Below are 13,687 nucleotides of genomic sequence, written 5' to 3' on the forward strand. Positions count from 1 at the left end.
TAGAAAAAGCATCCGGGATTTAACCGAAAACAAGCTGGAAGAACTAGAAATCCTTAGAACCGAAGAAGAGCTTTTCCGAGCAAGGTTGCTTTTGAGGAGGGTGACCTTACAGATTCTTAGCTTATGTCGCATGCACGGCCTACCTCGTTCTCAACCAAAACAACTGCCAAAACTTGGTCTTACGCAGTTAGTGCCAGTGGCAAGGCAACCAGTACGTCTCTCCCTATAATAACTAGTCGGTTCCAGCAACGTTTCCTAAACGATCGCGGTTAGTGTACCTGCTGAAAAACACAACCATACAAACCTTTCGTGCCCGCACCCACGAAAGCGTTCCCAAATATTACCGCTCACTATAGGAACGGCATCCATGCGTTCAAGGCTGCATGGACAGCACTCAACCGTGGAAATAGGTCCCCTTTGAATGGAACCGTATAACCCTTCGCATACTCGTGATGCGGAATCAGCGCATGTATAATAGACATGGCGAACAACCGTGATGATAGGCTTGTTGGAATCGAACCATACCAACCTTCGTATGGATTACATACGGAACCTGCGCACGTATGATAAACGTGGGCGAAACAACCGCGATGACAGGGTCCTTTGAATAGAACTCCCTATCAACCCTCGCATACTCGTGATGCGGAACTCGGCACACGTATGATAAACGTGGCGAAGTGCTGGAAGGGTTAGCAAGATAACCAAATAAATATTAGCCACCTAAAAACAACCCCAAAATCCCCTAGGGCCTCTCGCACTAAAGTCATCCTTAACGATCGTACGAGATACTTTTCAAAGAGTTTCTTGCAACTTTTATCTTTTTAAAGAAGTGTGCTAGGGCTTGTTGTGTTCTCTGTCTTGCTAAACCGGCTCTAGTACCAGCTGTGGCGGATCCACTTCGGATTTGCTTGGTTAAACATGATTTAGCCGCATGACACGCGATGCTCATGCCTAAACCGAGTGAACACGAAGTGCCGTCGGATTTCATCCGATTTAACCACTTGAACAGGACCGAATAGCAAACCCACACAAAGGTGAGCGATTCCAGAGAATACAACAAGTCCACTGAGTTAACAAATTAACCATTTAGTTTGTCCGTAAAAACAACATCAGAGTTTTACAAGGTTCAGCAGAAAAACAACAACAAAAGGTAAAGCAACTAGCGGAAGCGAACTCGTCGGGGTCGGACATCCCTGGTGAGGCCAACCGGGACGTCAATGATCCCTCTCCTCGCCGTTCGAGGAGGGATCCCACTCAACCGTCCAACCCAGAGGGAGTTGGGGCGGCCAAGTGCCAGCAAAAGGAGGCTCAGGGGCAGCAACTTCACCTCAAAAAGAAGAGCCACAACGAGGCTGAGCTACTAAGCTCAACAAGACTTAACCGATAGGGAGCGCGCTAAACTACCTCTTCTAGACATGCAAGGCTTTTTGGCTGAGGGGTTTGTTTGCCAAAAGCGCTAAGTGTATCCCTTCTTTCAAGTTTTAGCTCCGGTTCTAAGTTCATGAGAGAACACAGGGGCGGGCAGGTACACACCCACATTTGGTATAGTTTGTCCCTGTGACTTGTTGACCGTCATGGCGAAGCTGAGCCTAATAGGGAACTGCTTCCTCTTAAATTGGAATGGGGACATCTCATCGTCAGAGGGGCACAACAGTATTCGAGGAAGGAAAACCCTCTTTCCGGCATGTTGTCCCAGCACAATTTCAGCATCGATTGAATTTTTTTGGAAGCCTCGAACCACCAACCTTGTACCATTGCACAGCCCATTCGCAGGGTCGATATTCTTGAGCAATATGATCGGGCATCCGATCTTGAGCTTTAGCAAATGTGGAGGAAGCCCGTTGGGAGTCAATGTGTTAAGGAACTCCGACGGATAGTAGTTATGCGGATCATCAATCGCGGAGTCAAAACTATGGTACACCATCTCCTCACCCTGGAACATGCCGATCATCTTGATATTAATATTGTCCACCCAATCATTACATGTACATAGAATCGCTCTGGAGGTGATGTAGTCCTTGTTTGTCATGTTTGCATTGAGGTTTGGAAAGATGCATTCAATCAACCTGTCAAGATCTTTCTAAGAATCCCCAGAGTACGGGACACATATATCGTCAGGAAGACATACATCACCATCTCCGTTAACCTCCTCCGTGCCACCACCAATGCGCAGTAGATATTCCGCAAACCACGGGTCACTCTGCGCCCTCATGTTGCGCACGAGCTTAAGGTGGTGCATGGATTCCCAAAGATACGACCTCCGTAGAGTAGCATCGACTATCTGAGCCCTGGATCCTTTCCGTACAATAGGGAGAACCTGTCTAAAATCCCCTCCAAAGACAACAGTCTTCCCACCGAACGACAGATCCTGCCGGCCCATTATATCACGTAGGCTATTGTCTAGGGCTTCCATAGCTTGCCTCTTTGCCATAGATGCCTTGTCCCAAATGATGAGAGATGCTTGCTGCAATAGCTTTGCAGTACCACTCTCTTTGGTAAAACTAAAACAACCATCCTCAAATGTAAGGGGTATCTTGAAACGTGAGTGGGCCGTCCTCCCACCAGGCATTATAGATGCTGCGACACCAAATGTAGTTGTAGCAATGGCAAGCTTGTTCTGATTGCGAAGGGTTCCGAGAAGTGCCCTGTACAAAAATGTCTTTCCTGTGCCGCCAGGTCCATCTACAAAGAACAAATCGCCTTGTTCGGTGTCCACTTTGGACATTATCTCTTCGTAGGCAGCCCTCTGCTCCTCGTTTAGGGAATCAGATAGTCCCACATCTTCCGGATCCTGATCAATGCTTGCCTCCTCAAATATCTCACGAGGGATACCGCTAGCATCGTCATATGCGTCATCAATTCTTGGGAGAGGGAACGACCTTATGTCCTTCCCCATAGATTGCAACATATTCCTAATGTCAATCAAAACCACCTGTTCCACCAAACTCGGGTTTGGATTGTTGCGCCTGTAGTCTTCTGACATTGCGTCAAGGTGTTTTGTCCACAACCCAAACACATCATTTGGCTCGCAGAATACCAATATTGTCGCGAATAACCTACGCAATGAGGATGGCATATGGAACAAACTGTTTTCAGTAAGACACTCATCAAGTGTATTATCTTCTTCGATTAGGCCTCGCCTCTCCGCAGCTTCACGGAACGAGGGCAGGAGCACACCGTCAACGGTCCTTAGGTCCCTGTATGAAGTAGCCCCAGCAACATGGTTCAGAAGAACCCAAAGAAAGTAGCATTCCCCCTCAGCCGGATGAGCTGATACGAGTCTCCCGACTTGGTATACGGCGTTTTTCCTTGGTTTCCAAAATTTACCATTAGACTCCTAAGTATAATGCTCCGGAAAGTCACAGTACAAGATTCCTCGAGCTTCCTCATGAAGCCTGTTGTAGTCAAAGTACACTGTCAGCATTGACTCATCAGCACCTGGACGCTTGACAACCCGTTCGATCTTGTCCTGTTTATGATATGTAACCATATGCATGTCGGGAAGATGAAGCTGCAACTGCTGCACTTGTGGATGGTTCTTGCTCAAGTCAAAGCTATATATCCTCCACATCGCTTCTGGAGGTGTCACCCACCGGGCCTCTTTGTACTGTGTGATCTCATCAATGTTCCCCTTGTCATCTTTTTTTCCAGCCTCCCTAACAGCCACAGACGCTCTGTCGTGGCCCTTGTATATGTATTTGAATAGGTATTTCACAGATTTAATGCTACTACATGCCTCAACATTGATGTGGCAATTGAAAGTACGCAGCAGACATGGGTTGTATGGGACGACCCACTGATTGTCCAGGATGTGACCTCTAATTATTTCCTTACGACCATCATCGCGTCGTCGATAGATTGGGGTACGAATCCTTACCTTGCGACGTTGAATCATAGAATGGCCGCGGGTAACGGTTTTTGCATGAAGTACGTCCCCTTGTGCATGGACATAATGGATTTAGCATCCCGCATGGACCATGCATCATATGCTTCGTCACCATCCTGTAGAGGTCAGGGTACTTCTTCTTGTTTGGTAGCTCAGCAGAGATAAGGAGGTCATACTGTTCTGGACACGTGATCTTGTACTTCCTCTGCATTATTAGCAAAAAGTGTGCATGCGGCAAGCCCCTCTTCTAGAACTCCACGACATATACGAATGCACGGACCTTTCCAAGTATGTCTTTTTCCATCAACATCTTCTTAAGCTCCTCCAACTTCGCCCTGAACACTCGAGATACAAGATCTGGACGGTCCTGTGGACTCTGACCAGGATAAAGCTCATTCTTGATCTCATCCCAATTAGGATTGCACGTCATTGTGAGGAAGATATCCGGTTTACCAAACTTTCGCACCAGAGCCATCACATCCATGTACCGACGCCTCATATTACGGGGCCCTCCGATGAAAGTCGGCGATAGCACAGTACGCTTACCAACCTCATTAGCGTCTTCCACCCCTGTACGCCAGCTGTCAACCAAACCTTGGTACTGGTTAGCCCTAAGAATGTCCTGATTGTTGCGGATGTAGTCTAGACGTGAGCTTTCAATCTTAATGTAGGTGTCGACGGCAAATTGCTGGAATAGACGCTTGCCGTATAGTATAGGATTAAAAATCCCAGGCCGCATCTGGAATTTGTAGCAATAGTAATCACGCACGGAGACACATTTATTTCCAGCAGACCCTGCACACATAAACATTGTTCATGTTAGTACCATGATTGACGACATGCGGAACATTTGTCTAATGTTTGTAAGACACTATAAAGACATCTGAATTTACCAGCATCATCGTCACCACCACCATCAGCACGCGCCTTGCGAATCGCTCAAGCTTTATTGACTTCAGCCATAGTCACACCAACTTTTGGAATGCAGTTGTGCCACCCAAGCTCACCTCTCGAAAAGAATAGTGGGTATGAGAGAGCGTCGTAGCACCCATGATAGGACCGGATGCCATGGATCGACCTATCCTTCCCTTGGAGGACAACACTATCATCGAACTGGCCCCAACACTCGCTCCCCTCAATCCAAACGGTAGCAACCTCTGACGTTAATGGCACGTTATATGTTCTCTGGTCTAGCCATTGGTCAAGGTTCAACTCAACATGGTAATCCTCAAGGTTGTCAACCTGACCCATACTCCTAAGATTCTCTGAGTAGGGATTAATGCCATGTAAGATGTCCTTTAGCCTCTGGATGACTTCCCTGTCTTCTTGGGCAGACTTCTCACAGCACTTGCGGAGCCTATGCTCAAGAGACGGATCGTTGTTGTAAAAATAAAGCTCGAGGTGACCAGGTTCGTGACCATCCTCTTTACCAAATGATCTTATGTTATGGTAGATTTGACCATGGGCACGGAATGTGTAAATTCCACAGTTTCTGATGTCGGTGGTCACACGATCAAGCTTACAGTACATAGAAGTGAAAGAGAAGTGGCCATTGAAATATCTGATGTTTGCACGGAAATGCCTAGCATCAGCGTCCGAGCTCGACCACAATCTCATGAGTCCTGGTGGTGTCTCATGGGTGGAAAGATGAATCTTTCCACTGTGACAACAGAATCCAGGTGGCTCGGACTCAAACTTTTCTGCATTGCAGTGCTCGCAGTTATCCTCTGGCTTGAGCATGTGCGTCACGTTAGGGACATTGGCATAAACCGCATCATATGGATCTGGTACATCGGGTTCATTGGGATCTTCATTAGCCGTCTCGAGATCGACATCCTCATTAGCTTCCCAATCATCAGGTTCTAATAATTAGCACGAGTATGAAGTGTTAGATTTTGGAAATAAGATAACTCAAAGGTCACATAGATGCGCCGGGGTGTACCTTGGCCTCCAAAAAGGTACCCCTCATCCTCTTCCTCATCGTCCTCAAATATGATGTTCTCATCACAATCTGATGCAACATTGGCACATGAGTAATGAGACAAACGTATTTACATAGGTAGAATAATAGCATGCAAGAAGCACGTGCAACATTTACCATCCTCTTCCATGGAGGCATGTGTCTCTGCCTGCCCACCATGTGGAGGCACTGAATACGGCTCATCAACAACAGATGGTTGTGTCTGAATACCTGTAGTAGAGTCATTAGGTGCAGGCCTAGTATTTTCTGCGAAAGATTAATTGCGGGTGAGACATAGAAGAGGTATTGACAAATAAGAAAAGTGAATTTCTTTTTACCCGCTGCAAATACATTAGATGCAGTGAAGGGATGGGAGTCACGAGCGTTCGTTTGGGTGCCACCTTTAGTAGTAAAATAACAGTAGGATAAATGTAGGTTACTTTAAATATCATAATAATATAATATATGAATACTAAGGTGGGCAAAGGATGTGAGCTAATTACCATTGTCCATGACACAAGACGTTTGAGTCGGCTGGCTCGTATAATTGAATTTTTCACAAGCAGGCCGTTTGGTATTTCTGCCAATGGTTGCTTCAAACATTTGATTACGCCGGTTTAGGCGTGAATTCCTAATTCCAGGAGTCACAAGCTTGCTATGGATGGTGTGGTTTGCAGGGACCAGCTGAGGAGTAATGACTCCAGGGGATTGCTCCATAGCTGACTGGATGTAAACAGGCCTGCCGTTTACAAGGGGGATTTCCAACTCGTCCGATATTCTTGACGGCGATTTATCAGGAAGAGGGAATACCAACTCTGGGGTAAAGTGAGGACTTGGCATAGCGATAGAGTCAGGATGCAAATTGCTTGCCTGTTGTTCTTTGGCCCTCTTTCTATAGTCTCTCTTGGACTATCTTGTTTTCTCTTTCTTCTCTTCTGGCGTCATAAATAATCTCTTTCTAGCATATGAATCACGCCGCCTCTTATTTATTGCAGCCCTCTGCCTAGGAGACATTGCCGCCCTCCGTGCCCTATCCCTTCTACGCCTACGCTCCTTAGGTGAGAGGTCATGATCATCAATAGAACATGGATCTAATCCATCACCTAAATAACGAGTTGCATTGATGTTTGGTTAATGTGTTTGGTGCATTAAGATGGCAACAATTAAGAATAACAAGATCTCTATTTGATTTGGCATATGTATCACGCCGCCTCTTATTTATTAATGCGATGTTTTCATAAAAAACCTATTAAAGGAAGCAGTTATAATTAAAGAAGCACTAAATAATTAGCCACCAGTCATAATTAAGAAGCACTAAATAATTAGCCACCATGGGATTACCTGCTCCACCCACAGTACTGCTATAACTTTCAACGCAAACGTCCCCCGTGTCACCAAGAGTAGCATCATCAATGCGTAATGCAGCGTTTATATCTAAAAAAGTTTTAGAGCTTTAAATTCCTGAAATCAGAGTCAGATCATATGATTATTCATCGCACGGTTACCTCCTTCACATATAGGGCTGATACAACTCTGATCGCATCAATCTTCCATCTCACCAAAAGTAGCCTTCTGAAATAAAGCACCTTCTGAAATAATGATGTTTTTCCAAAACAACAAAAGTGTGTAGGCGCACCTGATTCACCTGTCCCCACATGAAGTATGTCTTTATTTTCTCCCAAATCTCCTCTATGGAGCCACCTATCGTTTTCATCTGCCTCCATGTGTACACTGTTGTCTACATAAACTCTTTAGTCTCACTATTTTGTTATGAAAAAATAACGATGCAGAAGTGGAGTTAAACAAAGAACACAATAGTACCTTGGTGATTGTTTGGAATGTGCTGAATGGCACCTTGTTCCGTTTTTCTCCTCTTACCCTCTCTATCACGTTCATTAGGATCTACATGATCCAGGGTTTGCGTACCTTCATCATATTGAAATGACATAATGAGTGACCATAGTACATCACGACCCAAATGTCCAACTGTATCCTCACCTAGAATTGTTATATTTGTGAGTTCTTTAAAAGGTTTCCTAGACCGCCTTGACCCTTCCATCAACGCGATAGTACCTGCACAAGCCAAATGAAAGGCAAAATCGGATTTCAAAAAATTGATTGTATAATTTGATTATGCATCTCATTTAGTTTTTGCTAACTTCCAGGGAAGACCTATATGGGTATAGGCCTGGTAAATTATACGTGGAACTATTCCTACTCTAGCTTGGCAGGTCTTACATTACTGATAGGATTTCTTAATTTAAAATTTGATTGGATCAAGTTAACCACCATATAGCATATACTTGTTAGTGTACAGGTTATATCAATAGGTTTATTTTCTTGCCTGAGGAATGCATTCATATATTAATATGTAAGGCAGTCCACAACCAATAATCGATAACATTCGGGTATGCGGTTCAGAAACAGAACATTCATAATTTCACTATGTACTTGCCAACTACGCACTACCTCTATTGCAGCATTTTGGAACAAAGGCAAAACATTGGTAAATCAGCACTGACCTGTAACTTAAATCTGCCAATGTTTCGTAGATAACAATCTGCTACTGAAGAAACATTCAAGGCACTCAACTGCGGAAATCAGGAGGCTCTTAGGCTGCAACCTGAATCAGAACAATTGTCTCAAAATTAGAGCAATTCAGATAGATGATGCAGTTAGTATATATTGCAGTACACATTGGATTAAACAAGACAGGACATGTGCATTCAACTTAACTTGTATGTGATCAAATGAGAATATTAATAGGAGAGAAAAACTGATTCACGGCCCTCTTTTACAATCTAGCAATATTATAGGCAATATTATAGGATAGTTGTCCTGGATAAAGCAGAATTAACACAGCTGAAGCACTTCAATGTCCTATGGGCAAAATTTTTTTTGATACCGCCCTATGGGCAAAATTATTTAATAGTTTGACCTTAAAATATGAATTGACAAGAGGTACCATAGTATTTTGGAGGCATATAAGAATATGAGGCCCCCACTGCAAACACCAGAAGAGGCAAACTTGTTAAAGAACTTGATTTACATTTTACAGATGGTCCCTTTGTGTCCCAGAACGCTGATAAAATGGCTTGAGAAGATTGACCCTAGAAAGATGGAACACAGTTTTCATTTGCATACTCTAGTTTTTCTGGAGTGACATTTCTTATCACTACCAAAACACATAGATACATTTCTTAATATTTTGTGCTTCCTTAAGCCGTTCACATGATACTTCAGCTCCTCCTGCATTTTACTATTTAGCCACAAAACATAATGCTAGCACCGAATCTGGTTCCACTAAACTCCATTGAAGATTTGTGCTACTATGCTTGCTGAAAAAATGAATTGCAGAAACCAAGCAATATTGTAGCAGTGGAGTAGTGTGTGTGAGATACAACAGGCTCTCGACGTGTGGTGGATACAACTTTGACTCAAGTCTATGTGTACAGCAAACAAAGAGGTAATTATGCAATATAGATGCAATCTCGATGATTTCTCTAAAGCATTCAGATTCTGAAATTGAATTGAAGCATTTATTGTTAATGCTGCATTCAGCAGTGTCTATCCAATTTCCCTGAAATCATCAGTTCCTCTCTTCACAAACATTGCATAAAACTGACCATATCTGAACAGGATTTTTTCTTTTACACTTTTAACTATGACGGGAATGAAACCCTCAACACGTATTTGTCATTTGCATGGATGAAGTCAATTTTATTAGCTGATTTAACCATTGCCCGTATAACACATGGGATAGAGCTATCAAGGAGGGAATTCAGACATACTCCATAAAACCACTGAATGAAATTCCATCTTCACGTCTCAGTGCTATCAAGTGAAGACTTTATTTCAGAAACATTAATGGAAACTGAAAATCAAATGGTCCAGGATCTCTAAAAATAAAATGGTCCAAAACTGCAGCTGAATATGCTAACTTTGGTGCAAGGGAATTGCAAAGTATAAAAAAAATCAGTAGCATAGATAGATTTAATTTTCAAAACCAGGTGCAAGAAAATGGCTGGTTAGCAATTCATAAATAGTGCAAGTAAAAGCTGGCCAATAGTCATCAAACGAATTGCATATCGCAGGATGGTATGGGCACATTGAAGTTAGAAAATCAGTGTCAACTCACCTCTTTCTTCTTGTCACGCTTGCTCTTTACCTCTTGAAAAATATCTGAAAAAAAAATATGTAGTGGTAAATTATCAATGTCCATAGATGAGCTCGACCCATTGACAAATTGGATTGGTTAAATGATATACTTATTTCAAAAACTAACATTCCATTGAAATACCCTTTACAGGCTGCCACTGCAACACTTTAACAGCTGCAATTAACCAGATGCAATGAAGAAAGAATCAGCTCATTTAAAAGACTGCATTTGATGATGAACATTTTCAATCAGATTTCAGGTTACCACATAATCATATATAAACTAATTTTTAGGACCGCCAGATTGGAGCTATCAGTTTTTAGTTCAATTCGCGATTAACTGAGCTTCATGCTCAATGCTCCCAGCTATTAGAATAAAATAAGGTGGATGTGTACATCTACAATTGGAATGCCCATGATGACATGTCCAGAAAAAAATCGAAGCCATAGGAAAGACCATGTTGTCTTTGTAGATGATGTCATAGACCAAAACTGTGAAAGAATAGCCAAAAAACCAAACAACACATAACTTTTCTAGATTAAAATTACAACATCAAACACATGAGCTTTGAATCCAGAGATGCAAATCACAGGTCAAAAAGAGAAGGATAAAATAGCAACAAGCTACAGTAAAAACTACAAAACAAATAATCTACTCCAAAGCTGCAACCCTGAATCTTCTCCAGTGTTTCCTGCAATGTATGCAGTTTAATACCTGTGAAATGTACAGTAAAAACCACTCTGTTTTCTTCAACCATGCTATTTAGTACCCTTTTATTACATAAAAGGTTTGCTCATCCTCCATAGAGAATTAAGCTAAGTGACTTTCTCTACTAATCATCATTTTGCACATTACAGATCAAAAGGGAGAAGATCATCTAAATATAAGAGTTGTATGTCTGAAACACATGGCACAAGAACATTAATAAGATATGAAACAAACCAAATCACATGACAGGAAGGAACAAGGCAGAGGATCTACCAAAGCGGTCATAGGGATCCATCACTATTCCTTTTATTGTACTTGCAGACTGTACATGATGCATTCTTAAGACTGTCTTTTGAACATAATTCCAAGCTATGCATGACACATACACACTCTCCTATTGAACTGAAATCTTGGAGCTAACAGAGGCAATTCCATCGAATGGACCAAACCTTTGTCACAGGCAGAATGAAAGGTAAAAGCTTAAACTCAGAGTCAAGTAAAAGCATGAAAACAAAATGAATAAACTTTGTTGAGACAAATGTAAATGCATGCAGGCCTTGAAGTTCACATACTTGTGAGAAGAAAAAAAAGAAAGCAAATAGAATTACATTTACTATCCTCCATCTTCACTCCTGCTGCTACAAGATGCATCACCAGAGTACATTTCAATGATTGAATGATGTTAATCATTAAAGGATTTGTTCAGGCAACACACTATAAATGACTAAAACAAATATATTTTAGCAAGTCTGTACAAAAGAATTTAATATGATTCAGGAAAGGATGGGTGATGTTATAAATTAAATCATTTTGCTTTGAACAGCAATGTAAGATACTCCAACCAGTAAAGGAGGAAATATCTTTTCCGGTCTTGTGCTAGTAGAGAGCTTGTTTTGCCAAAGAGCACAGTAAAATTATGATCAGCAGCTCTTGTTAACATGTAAGACAGTCTACAACCAATTTTTCAATGGAAATGTCTATAGTAAAGAATATGCTCTTAACAGAAGAACAATGTGAAATTATAAATTTATTTGGTCTTCTTATAAGTTATAACTTCAGAATGATACCTGTACTACCAAAATGTCAAGGAAACCAGCCCTGAGTTCAAATTGGAACATATCCAGAATTTTCTAGGTACTCCAGATGGGCAAACTTGCTTTCAAACACCCACTGTGATCTGAGTAATATATCTTTTACTATTTTACCAAAAGAGCAAAACAAGAAAGTTTCTTCATCTGAATGTTGCAAGCTTCAACTAAAACAGACCAAGTAAACATACACAAGGTTTCACCAATGTAACTGCAGATACCCTGATGTGCTTTATATAGTCCAGATAAGCATAATGGTAACGTTGGCACCTGCAGCCTTTTGTACAACAGTTCCAGGCATCATCATGCAAAGAAGTATCTTTAATTGTCACCTTTTGGCACCTAAAGCCTTTCTTTAATTGTCGGATTGGTTCAGGAGAGCACCATTGATCATATTCAGGTATCATTGGATCACCATTGAGCAGGCAATTCTTTTTCATGGTAAGCTAGAACTAACTGAATGAATAGGGAAAGAACTGAAGATGGTAAACTAAACATTGATTCATTACTTGATCTAAAAAGAAGCTAGACAAAAGATAAAGATCCTGGCCAATTAAAAATCACGCACCTTAACTATACATGAAGATTATTCATGACCACAGTCACAAATGAACTAATCTAAAGAAAGAGATCAAGCATGAAGCAGACCTCACAACTGATTTTTTTTCTATTGTGCAATTGCGCATCAGGAAAACAATTAATGGCACAAGCAGGTGTGCTAAGTGCCTAAGTACCTTGACTGGTTCAGGCGATCTGCCGGGGTCACACGAGCGAGAGCGTTGCTGCAGCGACCACGTGCGGCCGTTTTCTCGCGCGGTGTTGAGCTTGCAGCAGGCCGATCAAAGGTCGCATCGAGGAGCTGCAGCACCACACCAGCACTGGGGAGCATGTTGGTGTTGATTTGGATCTTCCAGTACCGGGGGACGCCTGCTTGGGGCCGCCGACGTGGGACGAGGCCTAGCAGGGCGGTGTCGTCGGCTTGGACGAGCATGGAGCTGGATCCGGCCGCCGAGATGACGGGGGGTGGCGGCGGCGCGATGGGGTTCCGCGGGAAAAAGAGGGGTGGAGGGGAATCGGACGGAAGGGAATGGACGCAAGGAGATGGATCGGTGGTAGATTTATCGGGCGGAAGACCTCGAGGAGTGGCGGTGGTGGCAGGGGCGGTGTCGGCGGCGGCGGCGCAGGGAGACCGCGCCGAGGAAAGAAGGATGGCGGGCGGCGGCGGCGATGCAGGGCGAGTGAGGAGGAGTAGGCGAGCGAGGGGAACATCGGATGGCCGAGCGTGAAGCGTGGGGATGGAGCAGGAGCAGCGGACAGCACGCGCGTTGGGCTTCGGAGGGCGTTCCATCGGAGGGCGGATCGGGTTGCATGGAGGACGCGGGAGCCAATGGACGGGTGAACGGAGCGGATGGCAGACCACGTATGACGTTTTTTCTCCTCTTTGGTTTTTTTATAGAGAAAAGCTATCGCTGCTGTTGGCTCGGACTGCTTGCGTTACTGACACATCGGGCCCAGCTAAGCAACTGTTGCTGCGCCAACCAAAATGCCAAGCCCGTTCGGCGCCACTAACTACTGGCAGCACAGCTGCTGCTGTTGCCACGCACCAGCATGCGCGAGCCTTCCCCAACAACCAACTGCATGTTGCTGAATGCAGGATTGCACGTTAGTGTGCTACTGCTACACCGTCGACACGTAGAATCAGCGTGCGGGGCCCGGTTGACACAAAAAAGGGAGCAGATGCCGTTGTGCACCCGGTTTTATTCCGAGAGAGCCAGTTTACCGGGGACTTATTATTATTGCACTTGCACAAAATTTTATTTATGCAATACATAAAAAGGTTATTATTGCATTTTAAGTACGAGAAAAATTATAAAATACTTAAACTG

The 13,687-nt window shown here is 43.3% G+C and overlaps 2 protein-coding genes across 15 annotated transcripts; both read right to left on the reverse strand.

The window, feature by feature from the left end:
• Positions 1-1,459: 1,459 nt before the first annotated feature.
• LOC101753102 lies at positions 1,460-13,208 on the reverse strand. Of its 14 annotated transcripts, none has more exons than XM_012842767.2 (14): positions 12,536-13,208; positions 10,132-10,179; positions 9,985-10,028; positions 8,369-8,469; positions 7,845-7,919; positions 7,668-7,772; positions 7,352-7,584; positions 7,188-7,280; positions 6,350-6,949; positions 6,185-6,247; positions 5,985-6,113; positions 5,829-5,897; positions 4,780-5,748; positions 1,463-4,681 (listed from the first exon to the last, which is right to left on the reverse strand). In XM_012842767.2, exons 9-13 carry the CDS (start codon positions 6,684-6,686, stop codon positions 4,826-4,828), a joined length of 1,521 nt encoding a protein of 506 aa, XP_012698221.1. In that variant the 5' UTR covers positions 6,687-6,949; positions 7,188-7,280; positions 7,352-7,584; positions 7,668-7,772; positions 7,845-7,919; positions 8,369-8,469; positions 9,985-10,028; positions 10,132-10,179; positions 12,536-13,208; the 3' UTR covers positions 1,463-4,681; positions 4,780-4,825. The 14 variants fall into 14 exon arrangements, with proteins under 14 accessions (XP_022678779.1, XP_012698221.1, XP_022678769.1 ...); XM_022823034.1 differs by having other exon boundaries at positions 10,115-10,179; XM_022823032.1 differs by lacking the exon at positions 10,132-10,179.
• Positions 2,081-2,983, reverse strand: LOC101761494 (ATP-dependent DNA helicase PIF2). The gene has a single exon (XM_012849022.1). It carries the CDS (start codon positions 2,981-2,983, stop codon positions 2,081-2,083), a length of 903 nt encoding a protein of 300 aa, XP_012704476.1.
• Positions 13,209-13,687: the final 479 nt, after the last annotated feature.

Source organism: Setaria italica, chromosome IX (genome assembly GCF_000263155.2).
Source record: "Setaria italica strain Yugu1 chromosome IX, Setaria_italica_v2.0, whole genome shotgun sequence".
Taxonomy (NCBI): Eukaryota; Viridiplantae; Streptophyta; class Magnoliopsida; order Poales; family Poaceae; genus Setaria; species Setaria italica.